The sequence below is a fragment of the Zerene cesonia genome, chromosome 13 (assembly GCF_012273895.1).
Source record: "Zerene cesonia ecotype Mississippi chromosome 13, Zerene_cesonia_1.1, whole genome shotgun sequence".
Classification (NCBI taxonomy): Eukaryota; Metazoa; Arthropoda; class Insecta; order Lepidoptera; family Pieridae; genus Zerene; species Zerene cesonia.
The window spans coordinates 3,652,249-3,673,276 of NC_052114.1; the positions used below are offsets into that span (position 1 = coordinate 3,652,249).

The 21,028-nt window shown below is 34.1% G+C and overlaps 2 protein-coding genes across 2 annotated transcripts; one reads left to right on the forward strand and one right to left on the reverse strand.

Moving 5' to 3' along the window:
- Nucleotides 1-3,520: 3,520 nt before the first annotated feature.
- On the reverse strand, nucleotides 3,521-7,610 carry LOC119831264 (probable cytochrome P450 313a4). The gene is made up of 3 exons (XM_038354560.1): nucleotides 7,604-7,610; nucleotides 5,492-5,677; nucleotides 3,521-3,684 (listed from the first exon to the last, which is right to left on the reverse strand). The coding sequence occupies exons 1-3, from the start codon at nucleotides 7,608-7,610 to the stop codon at nucleotides 3,521-3,523; spliced, it is 357 nt and encodes a 118-aa protein (XP_038210488.1).
- Nucleotides 7,611-16,122: 8,512 nt separating this feature from the next.
- LOC119831265 (cytochrome P450 4C1-like) lies at nucleotides 16,123-19,890 on the forward strand. Its single transcript, XM_038354561.1, has 9 exons — nucleotides 16,123-16,147; nucleotides 16,643-16,753; nucleotides 17,106-17,291; nucleotides 17,890-18,086; nucleotides 18,170-18,221; nucleotides 18,318-18,501; nucleotides 18,815-18,966; nucleotides 19,067-19,252; nucleotides 19,697-19,890. Exons 1-9 carry the CDS (start codon nucleotides 16,123-16,125, stop codon nucleotides 19,861-19,863), a joined length of 1,260 nt encoding a protein of 419 aa, XP_038210489.1. The 3' UTR covers nucleotides 19,864-19,890.
- The last annotated feature ends 1,138 nt before the right edge of the window (nucleotides 19,891-21,028 follow it).

Here is a 21,028-nt window from a genome sequence, read left to right on the forward strand (position 1 = left end):
TGTACCTTACTTTACCTATATGTGAAGTCAGAACAAAATTTTCAAGAAATAACCACGGCGAGACGAAATAGATAAGTTAAATTAACAATTTATTACAGTCATGGCGGTAGTAGTCATTAACTAGGTATCGGCAATAGATCTTTATTCGTTTCAGGTAAAAATATTACGCTATACGATACAAATCACAGAATATCTACTCTTATCCTATCCTACTAGTGCTACTAATATTATAAATGCAAAAGTTTGTAAGGATGTGTGTTTGTTGCTCTTTCACACAAAAACTACAGAACCGGTTGCAATTTAGTACGTAGACTTATGCGGGTGAATCCGCGAGACACAGCTAGTATATTATAATACAAACGAAATTAGAAAAATAACGGGCGAAAAATTTTTCGAATTCAGAATCTCTGTCGTTTCTGATTATATTTGTAATCTTACTTCCAGACTTTATTTGATTTGATCGTGTTATTATCTTTAATCTCTATCTATTTTTATTTTTATTTGATTAAAGTTATTGTTGTGTTGATAACATTAAAATTATTGTAAAAGTAAGAAATAATTTAAAAAATATATTAATATTTTTTATGTTACAAGTTAAGTAAGCTATGCGACCTGCATGCCCCAGACAAGTATTATAACCGCGATTTAATGACGCCTTATAAACTGTGATGTATTATTTTCTACGCAATAAGACAATGTTTATAATTATAGTTCTACAAGGCTATTTTGGAAAATAGACTATTATGGTAGCTAAGATTTGTGCTGACGTTTTTAATTCCATATTGTGATGTGTGATACATGATATACTTAAATTAAAAAAGTTGGATGCGTTATCGGCGTGAGCCCTTGTGTGCTAGGGCGGGGCCGTACCTTTGGTTGGCCTGCCCTTGGTCGCTTCTCCTCCAGCCATCGCCGCGCGATCCTCAGCTGATCCACAATGCTATGACATTGTTATTTAAAAATATATCATAATTATCCTCATCCCTCAAGTGTGCACTAATGGTGGAATTTACAAAAATAGCAAGTTCTTTATTTATACATTTAGTAGGTGAATAATAATTGGGTAAAATGCTATCCACAAAAAACGGATTTGATATCTAAGTATCCATATCTTAGAAATTGAATATGAAAATTTAAACACATACTTGAAATTTACTACTATTCTTAGATATTGTTAAATATACTTACCCACAACATAGTCAAAGTTGTACCTATTAATCGTGGCTATATTTTAAACTAGCTGCGCCCAGCGGTTTCACCCGCGTAAATCCGCATCCCGTAGATTATCGGGATAAACGTTGCTTATATGTTATTCCAGTTGTACAGCTGTCTACGTACCAAATTTCATTGTAATCGGTTCAGTAGTTTTTGGGTGAAAGAGCAACAAACACACACACGTCCTTACAAACTCGCATTTATAATATTAGTAGGATAGGATTATCTGCCCCTACCATCTATTTTAGTAATACCTTTAATTTGATACTTTGCTCAGCGAACATATCAAAGAAGTTCGAAATGTTTTTTGGCCTGAATATTTATATTATCTTCGGGGCTTCCAAATGGAAATTGAAATTAAAAGTAATTGTTCTTTTTTTGTATACAAATAGTAAAATTACGTACTTGTGTGTATGCATATATAATGTTGTAGCCCCTAATCCATCTTTTTAATATATAGAACGTTAAGTGTAACGTGGGCTAGGCTTGGCCCCGACAAGGGGGGGCGCCGTTGAGCGTGTCGTTACCAGGGTGAACCCTCAGTTCCCCCACGCGTCCGTGCTAAGATGTAGTAGTCCTTTAGGCTGGCATCGAGAATCACCACAAAAAAAAACATGGGATATAAACACTCAGCCTAAGGTCCGATCGGGCTGATATTTGGCCTGCATCATACTATAATTTAAGCATACGGTTCGAAAGGATTTTGATAAATTCTTCCTCCAATGGGATGAAAGTCTGAACCAAGTATGTTTATTTATTTGGATCACGTGAGCGAAGCCATTGGCAACAGCTAGTTAAGCTTAAAAAAAGTAAGAAGGGTAGACTCTTTTTTTTCTTACAGTTTCTGTCTTCCTCTTTTACTATGTATATATATATATATACATATATATATAAATAATATATTTTTGGCTTTATATACCACAAATTGAGTATGGTATCTATAGAAAACATCTAAATTTACCATATATAATTTATTTCTGTTCTGGACATTACTAGGTTCTGACGGCTTTTGTTTCATTTTTGAAAAGATAAAAAATGGCGTGTACCTATGCGTTACGAATTTCATATAAACATTTTATATTCAGTGGAAGATTATAACACATTTTTAAATTTCGAACATAATTTTATTTTTGAGGGTCAGTTTCAAGTATTAAGTGTTTGTGAACCTTATTTATCTCTCAGTAGAAGTAACAAATAATGTAAAAAAATTAGTTCACAACTATAAAACACGCGGAGTATTTTTACATGTATAAATTTATACAAAAAATAGCATGAGACTGCAATATTCATAAAATGGTATACTATTTATAATAAATCACCATGAAGTATTCATTATACATTATTAGCAAATATATCACTTGTTTTAGTTTGCATTTTCACGGTGTCCGGTTAAAAAGTAGGAGAAAAAACCTATTTTAGTTTGTATTCTATGCGATCTATTCTCACAAACTTTTTTGAAATGGGACATTTCAAAATACCTATATGTACATATTTTTTTTTTTTTTTTTTAATGTCATAGCGGGCAGCTGAGCTGGTGGTTCGCCTGATGGTAAGCGATCACCACCGCCTATAAACATTCGCAAAGGTAGTACCCCTGTGAATGCGCTGCCCGCTTTTATGGGGTAAGGGAAAAGGAAAGGATTAACGACTGGAAAGAAGGAATGGACTAGGACGGGTGAGGAAAAGGAAACGGGCCTCCGGCTCCCCCACTCACCGTACGAAACACAGTGGCATGCCACTATTTCACGCCGGTTTTCTGTGGGGGTGTGGTACTTCCCCGGTGCGAGCTGGCCCAATTCGTGCCGAAGCGTGCTCGACTCCCACAATATCTATCACTTTAGCTTAAGTTACACACATAAATTTGTATTTTACCCAAAAAAATCAATTCTTGGTGCTCTCCACGTTACAGTATCAAAAATTCAATCAATATTAATAAAATACTGCAACCATCATTTGATTTGAACAATTAACATACTAAATTACCTCTTGAAATATGGTAAAACTTGCACAGGTGTGTTGAATGAATGATCTTTTTTGTAGCTAAAGCAAATTAAGCTAATGTTTAATAATAATTTGATAATTTAGGCGGATAAAATGTAATAACCAAACAAAAAAGGAAAGAAATAAATAAAAATACTACATATTACGTGTGCATAATTATATGCTAATTAATGATGTTTGGTTTAATGTTTTTGCGGCGTAATTATCATAGTGTTAAAGTTACTGCAACAAAAAACTATAATGCTGTAATTTTTTCAAGGTTCTGTATGTTTAATTCAGAGGTACAACAAGATTTTTTGCATTTTTATCTTTTCTCTAGCGCCACTTTATCGTCAAGTACCGACATTGTTATATCAAACTTGACTCTTATATGTGGGATAGGTCCGTCCTCTGGATCTGGTAGGACTCTGAAGTTTTTGAGTAATACGCACAAAGTTATCTTCATCGACATCATGGCGTATGAATAACCTGCAACAAATACAAACACATACGGCTTACAGAATTATATAAATTAATCGACTAAGTATTATGCAATTCAACAAAATATAGGACGGATTTTGCACAACTTTGTAAGAATAATATAAGTTAAGATATGAAACAATATAAAATAAACAATTATTTAAATGCAACAAAGATTTCGATCGTCGCTATGGTGTCGGCACCGGAAATGATGATGATTGAATTTCTACATACGGGATAAAAATTTATATGACCACGCGGTTGAACTGCGGGCTGCGGCTAGTTTCAGTATTCTTTATTGAATCGCATCGTTATTTTTCTTTTGCCGCCGATGAAAAGCGCTACCAGCGCTACCTACGCATATAAACATTTCTAGAGGCTGTGAAATTATAAGGGGAATAAAGGAAATGACTGGGAGGGGTATGGATACGGGCCTCTAGCTCCTCCACTCACCTTACGAAACACAATTTCATGATTCTATTTCACACCGACCTTCTGTGGCGCCGTGGTACCTTCCTCGGTGCGAGATGGCATACTTCTTACCCAAGTATGCTCGACTCCCACATTACACATAGTGCATACATTTTCGAATATGCTATAAAACGTATTGCTCTAATTTTCATTAGATCGTCCTAGATAGAGTGTGAGTTTAAGTTATTCTTTTCCAGTATACTTAATTTTTAGTACAGTATTCGTGGTGTAAACACAAATTATAAATAAATTTGCACTATGGTCTACACATTTATGTTATTAATAATTATATTAAATTCTTTATTTCGGAGTAATAAGGACCCAATATCAGTTTTTAAAACAATTATACAAAAAGAAATTCACAAATACGTAATTAAGATTAATTAAAATTAAGATTAAAATAAAATAATAATTAACGTTTAAATAATACAATTCCATCCAAAGCATAATAATTTTAAAATTAAAAATAAGAGAAAAAAGAGAAAAATATATCATTGTCTCACGAACACATTAATAAAATGTTTGAGTATTGGTGAATTTTTTGCGAAATGCGTTTAGGATTCCGTTGAGACTTGCACGTAGCCGCTCAAGTAATGAAGTGGTTGTTTTTCGCAAAATAGAATAAAAGTTATTTGCGTGAGCTTGCGCAAACATTTCTACTAGCATCCTAAACCCATTATTATACTGCACCCGTAAAGTTCAAAGCATCATGCTACATTCAAGCTGCCCGTGTAGAATTCCCGTATTTTGGCAATAGGCTTTAAATCATTTTATTTTAATTGTTTGCTACATCGGGTGAACCTGTGGGCGAGCATATAGCATTTAGCCGCCAGGGACCTTCTCTCCTGCTCAATGTCAGCTTAATCATTGAGGTCCTCCGTAACACAGTGTCCGAGGTATTTAAACTGCTTCTCTCTCTTTAACGATGTCTGGCTTAAGTATAATAACGGCTCTACTGTAATGAATGTGCTTTCGGTGGACCCCAAAGATCATATACACGCTTTTGTTTTTTACATTTTTGACATTTATATGAGACCATGCCTGGAGGCAAACTCCTGGCAAGAATTTAGCAGTTCTCTAATGGAACTTGCAGTAGGTCCCAGCAAGACCATATCGTTAATATAAATGTTTAAGTGTTAGTGAAGTGTGAAAAAATTAATCAACAAACTTTCACTCACCAGTGATTTTTGTTCTTTCAAGATAACGTTTTCGTTTGCAAGATTGAGGGCTAGTTTCACAACTTTGTGATTAATTTCCGGATAACTTTTTATATACATAATTGTAACATTAACTGAAAGATAAGGTCTTCCTGTTTTGAGTCTGTCGCTTAAAAATAGATACTAACCCGGACAATTCCTAGGGCCAGCAATGAATGGTATATAGCACCCAGATGGAACCTGAGTGTAGCGTTCGGGCAGGAAGCGGTCGGGGTCGAAGCAGTCCGCATCGGGACCCCAATACTTTTTATTTCTATGCAGACCCCAAATTGATATTAGTACACTAATGTTTTCCGGTATAGTAATTCCGTCCGCTGCAACATTCAGACATAAAAAATATAGTTATATAATTTAGTTACAGAAAACATGACGTAGCTAGTAATATATAAGTAGACGTAAGTATATCTTAAAATTTTAATTATCAATTAAAAAAAAAAGTCTACATCATTTTTGTTGTTTTAATTGTAACCTTTTTTATCATAATTCAAACCTTGAAAAGTTTTTGTTGTCTAATCTAATTTCGAATACACTTACAAAATGTAATGTCTTTATTTGTTTTTCTGATGATGAAGGGCGCGGCAGGGTAGAGCCTGAGGGTTTCGTTAATTACTCGCTCTAAATATTCTAGTTTTGAAAGGTCTTCTCGTTTTTGTGGTAGCATGTCTTGATCTTGAAACGCGGCACACATCCTAAAAACAACTTATTCTCAATACAAGTGTGTCTCTTAAATATAAAAAAATTAAGTGGTACATTTCTAATGTAAGTTGAGCAAGGATGGCACAGTAGCTACATTTGCGGTGCGATAAACTCTGAGAAATTACAAGTAATAATGAATGACGCGCCTTCACGTTTTACCATGTACAACCAAAAGGAAAGGTCCTTTTATGGTTGCCTGGAAGAAGTTGCTTTTATAGAAGAAGGTCTTACGTACGCTCTTCATGTATTCATCACATATTATTATGTATACACCCTATGCAAATATAAATGAAGGATAGTTTTTTTGTAGAACAAAAAATGAACTCGAACACTTGCTTCAATGGTGAACCTAAAAGCACAGCACACACAATGCATTAATGCATTAATTATGCGATATGTTACTTACTCCTCATATACTTTTTTCTGAACAAGCGGATATTTTGCTAATAATTTTAAGACGATGCAGACTGCATTTGCGCAAGTTTCTGTTGCAGCCAAGAATAGAGACAGCAGTTCTTCTCTCATTTCTAAATCATTGTAGACATTATTGTCTCGTTTAGAGAAGGTTAGGAACAGATTAAAAAGCGTAGTGTTGTCGTAGATGTGGCCACCGCTTTTATTTGTGACATCATGTTGTTCGTTAAATACACTTCTCTTGTTTTTTACAACCTGTAATATATGTAACTCATTTTGCAAATTCATCATCATCATCATCATCATCGTCATTATCAGCCCATGTATGTTCCCACTGCTGGGTCACAGGCCTCCTATGAGGGTTCAGGCCATAATCCATTTTGCAAATTGAAATATTCTAATTGTTAGAATGACAATTTATTTTTTTATGAGACTGTTTGATGAATTCAATTAAATTTCTATCGATTTAAAACAATTTCAATGGAAACAAATGAGCTATAGAATAAAAATTAATAAATTGAGAACCTTGTTCTTTTTATATAACATCAGTTAATTAAAATTATTTGTTGTTTTTTTTTTAATAAAAAAATTTTGTACATAAAAAATTGTATGTGCATTGAATATGTTAATTAAAATTATTAATGAATGGTAATTAGATTAATAATTAAAATAAAAATGTGTGTAACTTTTTGTTCATGTTTAGTTTACCTTATCCAGAAATGCATAGCCAGTTTTCTTAAGTGCCTCTATTTTTGCAAAATTTGGATGTAAACGGAACATACAGTCAGGTTGAAGCCAGAAATGGAAGATTCTAGTCGTGAGATAATCTTTCATTTGTGTTATTGAGTCCAATAATGTTTCTTTGTATCCATCAATGTCAATAGAACTCTTTCCTATTGTTGTTTCTGTAAAAATAATTTAACTTTCCATCGATTGAATAGAAATAAAGTGATAATAATTTACTATAATCCGATCGCTGTTTAATTCGAAATAACTTTCAAATTGTCAGAAATAGATCAAATTTAAATTACATTACACGGAAGGTATCAATTTTTTATATAAAGAAAAATCATCAAAATCGATTCAATTAGTTGAAAACAAAATTAAATATAGGTTAATTCAGAACTTACCCCTCATTTCATATGAAAGATATATAATAAAACAAAATATACCTGAAAGTGCTAAATAACTTACCCCAGATTATATCAAAACTATGTGTATTCAAATAAGGCCAAATACTCTTAGGCTCTTTATCTACTGTAAAAACATCCAGGTCCACGGCTAATTTTTTACTTCGTTCGACAAAAGTGTCGAAGAAATTCGTTAAAACCTTTGGATGCAATACAGAAATCATAACTTTCCGACGAGGCTTCCATATCGGACCTATAACAAAATATATGTCTGATTTTTAAGTAATCATTTGAAAAGGTTCATTTGAAGTTTACAGTGAATACTTAATAAAAAAAAATAATATAAATATTTAAACAAAGCTTAATTAATACATACAACATAGCAGAAAAAAATCTTATAACCTTTATTAACCTTTTTTTGAAGTTCTCTTTTAATAATGTTTCATTTTTAAAAGTGGATAAGTATTTCAAATATCTACCTACCAACCGCTACCGGCAATGGAGAGTGCATATCTTGCTCTAGAAAGGACTGCTCGAAATGCTGGACTACAAGTCAATATGGCCAAAACAAAATAACTGAAGGCTACTAGGACTTAGAGCGATATTAGAGCCCGGCAGGATATCATCATCGGCGAAAAGACATTCGAGGCTGTACGTAACTTTGTATACCTGGGATCATTAGTTACAGACCAGAACGAATTATCCGTAGAAATATGTCAAGGAATCATGGCTGCAAACAAATACTACTTCGGCCTATTACAACATTTTAGATCTAAACTGCTATTCCGAAATATGAAGGTACTGCTATACAAGGCTTTACTGAGACCGGTACTAACGTACGGGTCCGAAACTTGGGTCCTGAGCAAACAGGCAACACCAGCAGGCAATCCATGAGGATTGCTTGCTGGTGTTCGAAAAAAAAAATCCTTAGACGAATTTACGGTGCTGTGCTGGAAAATGGACGATGGAGAACACGATATAACCATGAGCTTTATGAAATGTACGAGGAGCCGAATGACGTATGGACGACAACAGTTCTCCTCTGCGTTTGCTCGATGGAAAACCAGATGGGCGTGATACGTGGGCGGGCCACGATTGGTGTGAAAAGCTGGAGAGCCCGTGCAGGGAATCGAGAGAGCTGGAAGAAAATACTGGACCAGGCCAAGGTCCACTCGCGGCTGTAGAGCCTCAGATGATGATGATGGTGTATTTCAAATTAATAATAAACAATGAATGGTTTTCAAGGCATCATTAATCTTCATATAATCACATGGCTAGCTTATAATTATTTTATTTTTGTAAAACATTTTCTATAAAATATCAAAATTTTTGCTAATACGCTATACAAGTCCTTCAAACAAACAATACACTGAGCACACATTAGATTTTTTAATTTTTTTGACAATATAAACTCCCAATCCGACGAAGTTTTCGATATATTTCTTATTAAGGTTACAAATTAAGGATACAAGCTTTTAATACGAACTATTATAAAATAGATTATTTTGGGATATTATACCTGGTGCAAATAAAGATCCATTGCCGACACCAAGGTGGAGAACCTTGATAACATCGTCTTTATCTAAGTGATGTTTGAGTATTACATCTATTTTCTCGGCATTCGTCGTAACTGAAATATAAACAGAAATTAAACATCCGTATTGTAATTCTTAAAAATTTTTTTAAATTAAAATCATCTAGAAAATATTAAAACATACAATTAAACTAAATTATGACTTGTTTGGTACTAAAAATTATAAAATTATTAAAATACCTTAAAATAGATAAAACCTTGAAATCCATTGCCTTTTTAACAAAAACACAATTATGTGTAGTATTTTCTTGTGTTTGATTTTACGCGAGTAGTGTACAATTAGAAATTAAAAACTTTTTAACGGGGAGGCAGTCTCCCCGTGACCACGCTCGCTGTAAAGTGTTCGAAACGTCGGGTTAATAATGAGTAAATCGCGTTTAAAATCCGTAAAAAAGTTTTTAATTTCTAAATACAATTATGTGTAATTTAGTAATATTTGAGTACTTACGTAAGTATAATAATGGGCCAAGCCATGCTCTCAATGCACCACCGTTTTCTGAACACTCCCTACTCAAATCAACGAGCGATTCCATAATACCTTAAACATGAATTTATTCTAAAAAATATTGACACATTGTAATTAAAAAAAAGGAGTACTAAAGAAGTAAATGGTGAAGGTACAGCTGAAACACATCGTGGAGAAACCGGCATATCTAAGAAGCAATACTTTCATGACGTGTGACATCAGGCAACCCATGAAAATGAAAATGAAATAATATGATAAAATAAGCTAGTCAGTTGTATAGATAGATAGATAGTATCATTTATTTTCATTTTGTAGATCTGATCTTTATCTGGCCATGGCCGAACTTTATTACTACTATTGATTTGTGCCATCGCGTACACGTTAAACATTCCTTCCAACAAAAAGGTTGCCTGGAAGAGATTGCTCTTGAGTAATAAGGCCGCCTTATAGTGCATATGTGCCGGCATGGTCTTTTTTTACAATATCAATTTATTTTTCGGTGATATGTACTATAAAGAATAAATAAATAAAAAAATAAATTAACTTAACAATCTATACTAATATTATGTTCAAGAGTTGTTGGTCAAATAGCAATCAACCTATATCAATGCTGCATCAGAGACAATAATAATGACAGTCAGATGAATCGACAGACAGACGGACAACGAAATTTTAGACCTGTTTTACCTTTTTTTTATATAATTGCCCGCTAGCAAACGAGCAGGCGCGTCACCGGAGATTAACGCCGCCCATAGGCGTCCACGCAACCTGGAGAGTTGCGGGAGTGTTGCCGGCCTTTAAGATACGAGTACGCTCTTTTCTTGAAGAGACCCAAGTCATAGTGGTTCGGAAATGCTGAAGCGGGTAGATCGTTCCACAGAGGAGTAGTGCGCGGTAAAAAGTTACTCCTAAAGCGCACTGTCCGCCACGTATCCAGATGGTGACAGTGATATTTTAGTTTGTGTCGCGTCATACGGTGGTGAAATTCAGCAGCTGGTATTGTTCCGAACAGCTCTTCAGAGCATTCACCGTGGTATATCCGGTAATATATGCAGAGAGATGCAACATCTCTACGAAGATCTAGAGAGTCCAAACGATTAGTAAGACAAGGGTCGTCAACAAACCGTGCCGCACGTCGCTGAATTCGGTCAAAAGGAAGGAGCTGGTACTTGGGTGCACCGGCCCAGAGATGGGAGCAGTATTCCATGTGTGGCCTAACTTTGGCCTTGTAGAGTTTGGTGAGCTGTGAAATACTGCCCCGCTCTACAGAGCACACCAAGTTTTTAAGAGGCTAGCGTAGCTTTACCTTCCAGATGACTACGAAACTGGACATCACACGAAATGTTGTCGCCAAGTACACCAATACTGTCTGAGATTCTGGTAGGAATGCCCTGAAAGCATGGGGATAGAACAAAGGCGTTGTTTTTAGTGGTAAACGCACACACCTGTGTCTTTTTGGGGTTGAACTCAATAAGGTTAAGTTTGCCCCAATTCGAGACCTCTTCAAGAGAGTTTTCAAGTTGAGACACAAGTTCGTTCCGGTGCTCAATTACGCTATCCCGAGAAATATTGCATCGGCCGGTGTAAAGTGTGTCAACAGTACTGTCGTCTGCATAGCAATGAATACCACTAGTTAGCAGCATGTTATTGATATGCAGAAGGAACAGTGTAGGTGAAAGAACGCAGCCTTGCGGGACCCCAGCGTTCACAGGTTTAGATTCAGAACATGATCCGTCGACGACAACTTTTATGCTCCGCTCTGTGAGGAAGCTGGCAACCGACTGACACAATTTCTCGGAAATCCCATACGATGGAAGCTTTGAAAGGAGTGCCTTGTGCCAAACCCGATCAAAGGTTTTCGCTATGTCCAAGCTTACTGCTAAAGCTTCACCCTTGCCCTCAATAGCCATCGCCCATTTGTGTGTCAAGAGCGCAAGAAGATCACCAGTTGAACGACCCTTACGAAAACCGTACTGGCAGTCGCTAATCAGCTGGTGCTCCTCAAGAAACTCTGCCGAGCTGCCGATTCATAAGGGTTTCCATTAACTTTGAGATCAAGGAAGTGATAGCAATAGGTCTATAGTTGGACGTTTACCTTCTGGGCACGGAACCCTAAAAACTATGATAAATTTTGTATCAATACTAAGATAATTTAAAACTATCTATCTTGAGAGGTATTAGTATGACTGAATGTTAAATTTCTTAGCAATTAATAAAATTGCATAAATACTTACTTTCAGTATCACCAGAAAAAAGATGAGCGACGCCTATTAAAGGCAAATTTTTCTTTGATGAATATATCCGCGATGCCAGCACATACTTACGGATATGTCTTTTCCCCAGAAATAGAAAAAGTATAACAAATATACCATAGACCCATAAAAACATTTTAAAAGCTTCCACGTCCGTAAGTTGCAAACGTTGGAAACTGAAATGAGATCAAATTATATAAGGAGCTATTATTATAACCATAAAATAATGAGGAAAAACAGCTTTTTTGTACCATATTAAAATCCGTACTTACCGCATTATAATCGCATCGCTTTATTATATTTATCTTTGCGCTTAGTAGTTACGATATTACAATGTCAAATCTCCAGAAAAAGAAAATGGCTGGTAAGCCAAATCCGTTTAATCTACTATATAAAAATAAGTCAGGTTTTCCTTCCTGACGCTATAACTCCAGAACGCACGAACCGATTTCCACGGTTTTGCATTCGTTGGAAAGGTCTCGGGCTCCGTGAGGTTTATAGCAAAGAAAATTCAGGAAAAATTTGAACAAAAAAGCGGGAAAATAATTTTTTACATACAGCCATCTGGTGGCGAAACGGAGTTCGCCGGGTTTGCTAGTATTGCATAAATATTTCAATTTTATTAATGTAACGATTGCAAAAGCAAATGAAATTACGGAATAAAGTTTGGGATATTGGAGAAGTAAATGAAATAAACTAATTACAAGCTAAGTATACGCATACAAACAAAACGCTCCATTTAAATTAGAAAAAAATATATGATTAGTTGAAAACAATTTTTTACTTACAACTTCTTTATGGTAACTTATATAAACCACGGTATATCTAATTTTAAACATCTTTAGATTAAAGATAAGAGTATTATAAAAAGTCCTATTCCCATTCATACTTATTATAGATACCCAATTGTCTTAAGAATTCACCAAACCGTTAAACGTTACCCACAATATAAAAAAATGTTTTATATTTATAACATGCGTATATTAAAAATGTGTGTTGTAGAAATGTTTATAATTTGTAGGTTTTATGAACGCAAAAAATACTCAAGGAAAAAAGTCAATGAATGATTTAGTTCCATTTTTTGCTTCCGTCAGTTGTAATAATTAAGCCTACTTACGTATTTTTTTTAATGTGAATATATGAATATAGTTTCAAAATACGAGTAGTTTTGTGTTTAATCCACATCAAGATTTATGAACGGCAGTTCGATGGGAACATATATTTGTCGGATACACATTAAAAATCGATCAAAACATGGAGATATTGGACTGCCAGTGCCATCTATCGGATACATACACTAACAACCGATCAAAACATCGAGATATTGGACCGCAAGCGCCATCTAATAGCGTTATACAGAGTCTAGGAGGGGCGTACGCTGAGCGGGACAGTCAGAAATTGTCCAACCATCTCTGCCATAGCAAGTCTCCTGGGAACTGTACCGCGTTCCAATTTCAAGTAGAATTAAGTTAACGGTTAAAGTGATATTGTCATTTAATTTAAATTTGAATTACAACCTACTTTCAATGCGAAGTAACTTTTATTTCTCTTGCTCGTACCCACTACACGATTACCTACACGATTAGAAGCATGGCCGAAAACAATCCTGACCACCATCTGTCGATATATTTTTGTTTTTATGAACTTTCAGACATACTCATACATATAGCGATGTGCATTAACTACTCCTCGTAAACTTTATCCTGTACACAGGGATACTTTATTAGTAATCTTAAGACGATGAATTTGCGCAATTTTCTGTTTCAGCTAGAAGTAGACATAGTAGTTCTCCTCGCGTCTTTAAATCGTTATTTTTATTGTTTCGTCTAGAACCCAATCGAAACTTAAAGATTTTTTAAAACGATTAAAACTTTGTACACTTATCAAGGATCGTTGACAACGATATAATTAATATTCCGTACGCGTACACTCTATGAGAGTGAGTGACACCTCCTAATATTTCATATACATGTATGGATATACATGTATGAAAGAATATTTTTATTTCATAATATGTGGCTAATAAGATGACCTTATTATTGGTCAAACAAAAATAATAACAAAAAATACAAGCAGCCAAAAAAAACCATGTTTCGGAGTCTATAAAACATACCTACATATTGCATAGTCATTATTTATTATAAATATATTATTATATGTATAAATTATTTGGAAATATTTTGTTCGTTATTTATTATTTTAGAAAAATATCAGCGCCGTGCCAACGAAGGTCTGGGCTAGGCGTTTAAGGTAAAATTACGTAACGGTTTCTTGCATGAGTATGTTTTTAAATTAAAAATGTAGTCCGTTCACTTTCATTAACTTTGAACGCTGCTTATTTTTTATTGTTCACTAGCTTGTACCCACGACTTTGTTCACGTGAACTTTGAACACGAACAAACTGGAGGCTTTCAATATTATAAGTCGACAGATGTACATTTTTTAATAATTCTGGTCTTGTGCACCATCAACCTCATAGCTCTAAGGTTGCCTGGGAGATATCGCAATTTTATTGATAAGGCCGCCTTTTTATCTATCTAGTCATTCCTATACATGTTATAGTGTAACTTGGCTCTTGGACTATCAGGTGTTCCAGATCTTCGAATTTATCTCTCAGCAAAAAATGATCATCACGTGTTACTATATTTGTTACGGCATAATTTTTATATATCTTACAGTTTAGGTGGTCAGTTGGTCTTGTTGTTGTGCATTAGGTGTTCCAGTTATTCTAGTCCAGCCTATATTTTGCCCAGACTTATATATATACAACAAAAAAACTTTCAAATCCGTCCAAAAATTCCAGAGGTTAGCGCGTACAAACAAACAGACTAACCGATATTTTTTTCTAGATTCGTGCTCAAATGTTGTTTTTAATCCCTTTTAAGTTGTGATTTTTATAATACCTTCAATATACAGACACCGTTTTTGTTTCTCTTTTATTATATATGATATGTATAAATATAGATAATTCATTCGATTTTTATTGAAAAAAACAAGTTTCATGACAGTGCACGTACGTTTGTATTTTTATGTTGTATCAATACCTTCATACTTTGTATAAAAACCTTTCGCTTTTGTCGTATTTCTTAAAAATTCATTCGTTATATCAATAAGAGACGCGATGATGTATTTTTGGTTGTTACTCCTCGCTGTGCTTATTTTATACTATGTGTTTATTATGAAGAGAAAACGTCTAAATAAATTTGCTGATCAATTTCCGCTTGATGAGAACAATTTGCCACTAGTTGGAGCTGCATATTCCTTCATAGGTTCTACAGAACGTAAGTAGGCTAATTCTATCATTTTGTGAATATGTGAAGTAATGTAGGTTTTCTCTTCCCCGTTTGTTTGTTAAAACTAGTTCAACAAAAGAATGTTATAACATCTTACAAATCGGGACGTAATTATTTATTTATTACGTTGTTCGACACTAAAAAGCAAAAAACCTTTTCAGGTATGCGCCTCTATTATTTATTAAGGCTTTTTGGAAATGGGACTAAAAAACATTTTATTGTGGGAGTCGAGCACGCTTCGGCACGAATTGGGCCAGCTCGCACCGGGGAAGTACCACACCCCCACAGAAAACCGGCGTGAAATAGTGGCATGCCACTGTGTTTCGTGCGGTGAGTGGGGGAGCCGGAGGCCCGTTTCCTTTTCCTCACCCGTCCCAGTCCATTCCTTCTTTACAGTCGTTAATCCACTTAGGCATACGCATAGGCATTAGGCATCCACTGAAAATCAGTGTCAGTACGCTGAGTGGCGGGCCTAATTAAGGCACATATATATTTTAACTATATTTATTACTTTGTTATATTTACCTGTATGTGTCATAATAAACGTATTTTCTTTCTTTCTTTCTTTCTTTCCTTTTCCCTTACCCCATAAAAGCGGGCAGCGCATTCACGGAGGTACTATCTTTGCGAATGTTTATGGGCGGTGGTGTTCGCTTACCATCAGGCGAACCACCAGCTCAGTTGCCCGCTATGATATAAAAAAAAAACAACAAAACTTTCAAAAGTTACTATTTGTTGGTATTCATTTTTAGATATTTTTGAAGCAATGCAGAACTCCAGCTATTTCAGTTTGAACAACGGTGGTGTATCTTCGAGTTGGGTTGGGCCGCTGCTGTACTTTGGTAATAAATTTACTGTAATAAATATTAACCGTACCAATCTAATTGTATTAATTTAAAAGCAGCGATGCTTCCATGGTGAGGACCTTGGACTTAAATCGTAGGTCAAGGTTCGAGAACAGGCAAGCAAGTTCCTGCGCGTTTTATGTTTCAGTTTATCTCCGGATTATTCACATCACCGGAGGCCTTTATCCTTTTCCTGATCCTTCCCAGTTCATCACTTTTTGAGAATCCTTTATCCTATAAAAGCAGGTAAGAAATTATCCACCATGAGAACCGGAAGCTCAGTTGCCCACTATTACGTAATGAGGCCCGTGTTTCTGCGAAGGTAACGTATATGGTGCTGATTGAATTTTAATAGTCTATCTCGTAACCTGGAATCAAAACATTGTATTCACTGCCGGCACAATTTTTTTTTCAGTTTTTGACATTTCAGTGTCACAAAATTATATAACTCTAACGGTGGTTTGCAATCTGTTTAACATAGTATGAATACTATTGAAATCCCGTCATACACGAGTCATTAAGCCTCACAAATACTCTTTTTCGTGCTTTATGTTATTATGCGTAAACTAATAAGAAAATTAAATTATAGTGGTGACAGAGCCATCAGTGCTCGAAACAGTTCTCAAATCCAACCTAGAGAAGGATGATATTTATAGATTTATGTGGCAAGTTGTAGGAAATGGTTCAGTCTTTGCGCCAGGTAAATTTTCTATGTATTTTATTTAAATTTTGTACCTATTATTACTAAATAATATTAGAATTCTGCACTTGTTTACTGTTTTGAATAAAGGGGATTTCAAAGGGGTTTAAAAAATCAAATTTGTCTGTATTTTTTGTGCTTTTTATCTTCCATTTTCACAAAAGGGATACAAAGATTATGCTTCATGTATTCGTAAAAAACACAAGCAAAAAATAACTAATACACAAATATTAATAGAAATCAATAATTTGCTACTTCACCATTTAACCAAAACAGTATTGGGTATTTTAAACTTTGTCAAATCATTTATTAAATACTTTTGTCTCTGTTCTTAATAAAATTAAATTTTTAGTGTCTGTTTGGAAGCACCGTCGAAAAATGATATTACCTCTATTCAACCAAAAGATACTGTCAACGTTTTTCAGCATATTTCTACAGAACAGTGAAACATTATGTTCAGTGTTGTCAAAGTTTACGGACGCTGGAGAATTTAGTATATGGCGGTTCATAAACGCCTATAGTTTTGACGCTACTATGGGTGAGTAAAAAGAAGAATTGAAAGAATATTAGTCAGTTCAAGTAGTAATCTATACACAATAAGACAGTAACCAGATCATTCCTGTATATTAAATACTAGCTGCGCCCCGCGGTTTCACCCGCGTAAGTCTGTTTCCCGTAGATATTGGGATAAAAAGTAGCCTGTATGTTATTCCAGTTGTCCAGCTGTCTGCGTACCAAATTTTATTGCAATCGGTTCAGTAGTTTTTGCGTGAAAGAGCAACAAACACACATACATCCTTACAAACTTTCGCATTAATACTACTAGTAGGATTCTTTGGATTTTCAAAGAATATTCATTAATCATTTGATTGTCATTGTTATTGCAGATGTTGATAAAATTATATATTGTATTAGATCAACATTAAGTTCAACTTATTGGTTATATTTAATTTGAATAAAATATTTTTAGTAGAAGCTATCTATACATATAACCGAGGGATAAAAGTAAATTTGCCTATATATAATTAAATAATGTGATGTAATTGAATAGGTCTCTAGAAATAAGATTTGGTCACAATTGAATGGAATGCTGGTTTTTCTACTTAAATGTTGACATTAATGAATTCTATTTACAGAAACAACGATCGGTGTTAAAATAGACGCCCTGCAGAACCCTGATAATACATTTTTGAACGCTGTCAATGAAAGCCAAAATTGTGTAGCTGAGAGAATTTTCCACGTCTGGCTTCATCCAAACTTCATATATAAGTTCCATCCTAGCCACGAGCGTATCAAAAAATGTATCAAAACAATGAATGACTTCGTCGATAATGTGAGTCGCAATTGTAAGCAATTACAATTGCATCTAACGTGCTGTATTCATTAAAATAATGTTCCCATTCTGTTTAATTTTAGGCGATTCAAAATAAAAGGGAGCAGATATTGGATAAAAGAGAAGGACATGAAGGTATTTATTGAAATTGTAGCTATATTACAAATACACCAAAATTGTGTTACTACTATTGCGTAATTTCTTAATGATATTGTTTTACTGTTATTTCAGTAAAGAGCATTCTAGATCACTTGATTTCAATGAATGAAATAGATCATAGTATGGACGATCTAGAACTTCGGGAAGAGGTATTGATGTTAATAATAGCTGCAACCGATACCGCAGCGGTATCTGTTGGCTTCACTTTGAAGCTTTTAGCGAAATATCCTCATGTACAGGATAAAGTGTATGAGGAGTAAGTATCATTTCATGTTCAATCTGATTGTAGTACATATAGTACAATCTGAGATCAATACACAATTATATTTCTATAACATTGACGTGTGTTTCTATGAAATAGAAAGCAGGTTTAATTACAGACTTATACACATGAAAATGTAAGTTAACTGTCTTAAGTTAACTTACATTCTCTTATCTATTTCTCTAAATAATCTAAATAAACGCGAATTATGGATGACACAATTGTATGGGGAATTACATATAGATGAGAACGACGCCGAAGATGGAATAGAAATGGAAATAAAATGTATTCTATAATTACATTCCAGGTTACAAGGAGTTTTAGGTGATACCAAGCGTCCATTACAACGAGAAGATTTATCAAAACTAGACCATCTTCATAGGGTTATACAAGAAAGTTTGCGACTCTACCCCTCAGTGCCTTTTATAGCTCGTAAGATTGAAAAAGATACTTTATTACGTGAGTGTTAAAATTCAAAATTGAAACAATAATTATGCAAAGGTTATATATGTTGGCTTTGGTTGAACATTTTTTTTTTATATTCTACATTATTTTGCAGATGATGGGTCCATACTACCAGCTGGTTCAGGCTTTCTGGCCTCAATCTGGGGAACACATCGCAATCCAAAGTACTGGGGTCAGGATGCAGAGTGTTTCGATCCTGATAGATTCTTACCGCATAGAAATCAACAGTCACAATCACGTTGTTTTTTGCCGTTTAGTTTCGGCCCACGTAATTGTATAGGTGAGGTAAAACAACCGACTTTAAAAAAAGCAGGAGGTTATCAATTCCACAGTATTTATTTTCACCTCACAGTTAGTTACTGAGTGAACTGGTTTTTATGATTCTTTATTTATTTGAAAGCTGGTGGTTGCTGTGTCGTCCCGTAAAATTTTGGTCTCTTTCTGACCTTTTGAAGGTTTCGCTTTTTTTTGTTAAAAATAATTGTTCTATATAAAATACAAACGTGCCAGATTTCATACTCTCCGTCCACACCTTTCGTAATAATGATACAAAGATAATGCTTTATGTATTCGTAAATAACATAAGAAAATAATCTCGTTTAAAATTTGTTTAGTTGCGATATTTCAGTTTCTGAAGGCATTTCAGTTTTCTGTTAAAAATATTATTATTGGAACTTTTGTAGTTATTTAATTTAATAGATTTGTACTTCATTATCTTTTTCAGGATACCAATACGCTATGATGTCTATGAAAACGACGCTAGCTACGCTTCTCAGGCAATACAAGATTGTAGGCGAACCAGAGAGCGGCCCTAAGCCAAATATTAGAGTCAAATGGGACATAATGATGAAAGCGGCCGATGGTTTTAAAGTAGCGTTAGAAAGAAGATAAATTGACAATAAATGTAGAATGAATACAAGGAATGTAATTCACAGAATAAACTACGACTGAAAAGCTATTTATTAAGAAGTTTTAATAGTAAATCATATTTTTTTCATAGTTTAAACAGTTTTAATTTAATCTTCTAAGAAAGCATATATCTGCTTATAATATTTACATAGAAACTCATTTGATAAAATTTAAAAAAACTTTGACCTAAATGTCATTCGCTCCATATAAAAAATTATTATAATTTTATTGATTAAGTGCAATTTGTTTTTTCTTATAGGGAGCCAAGACTGTTTGAGTCGCATAGGTAATTAAGAAAGTATTTGTTTTTAAGAGTGTTTTGAAATGTTTTGAATATATTCAATGTTAAATGTTAGAGCTTATACATGCTACATTGATGGTATGTGTTGGCACAAATAGAATGCTTGATAAGATTCAATTACGCTTGTATTGTGTTTGCACCAGATGTAGATAAGGTGAGTAATTATAATTAATGCCTTACATTAGAAATAAAAATACAAGTTATTCAGTTAAGGGAGTATTGGCCTTATTTTGTTAGTTTATACTCATTTTGACTTATTTGTATTATAATTGTTGAAATGTTAGACTATATAACAAAAAATAGTATATGGTATTTTTATAATATATTAAAAACCCAAAAATATAATTTTTTAGTTTGTTCTATTTTAAAAAATTCTCTAAACTTGTAGGTTTTAATAGAATCACACAAAATATATTTTAATAATAGTTTCTATATTGGATATTTATTTATATTAATACTAGCTGACGCGGCAACCGCTGGTCTGCCTTACTCTTATCATTTAGGGCTATAAAAATAGATGTTGGCCGTTTCTCAGACCTACCCAATATGCACACAAAATTTCATGAGAAATAGTGCAGCCGTTTCAGAGTAGTATACTTACTAAAATTGTGCCACGACAGTTTTATATATATAAAGAAAATCTGTACGATCGAAACCTTTTATTATATTTTCACTTTCAGTAAGTTAACAATAAATGTTGAATTCATACTGTGATTTCATCAATAATCCGTTAATTATTATTGAACTAAATGCTTGTTTGTAATTATCTTATGAAGTAAGTGATAAAAATTATATAAGCCTTGAAAGTTCAAATTCAAGGGTAACGTGGAATGTCTTAACTGATTT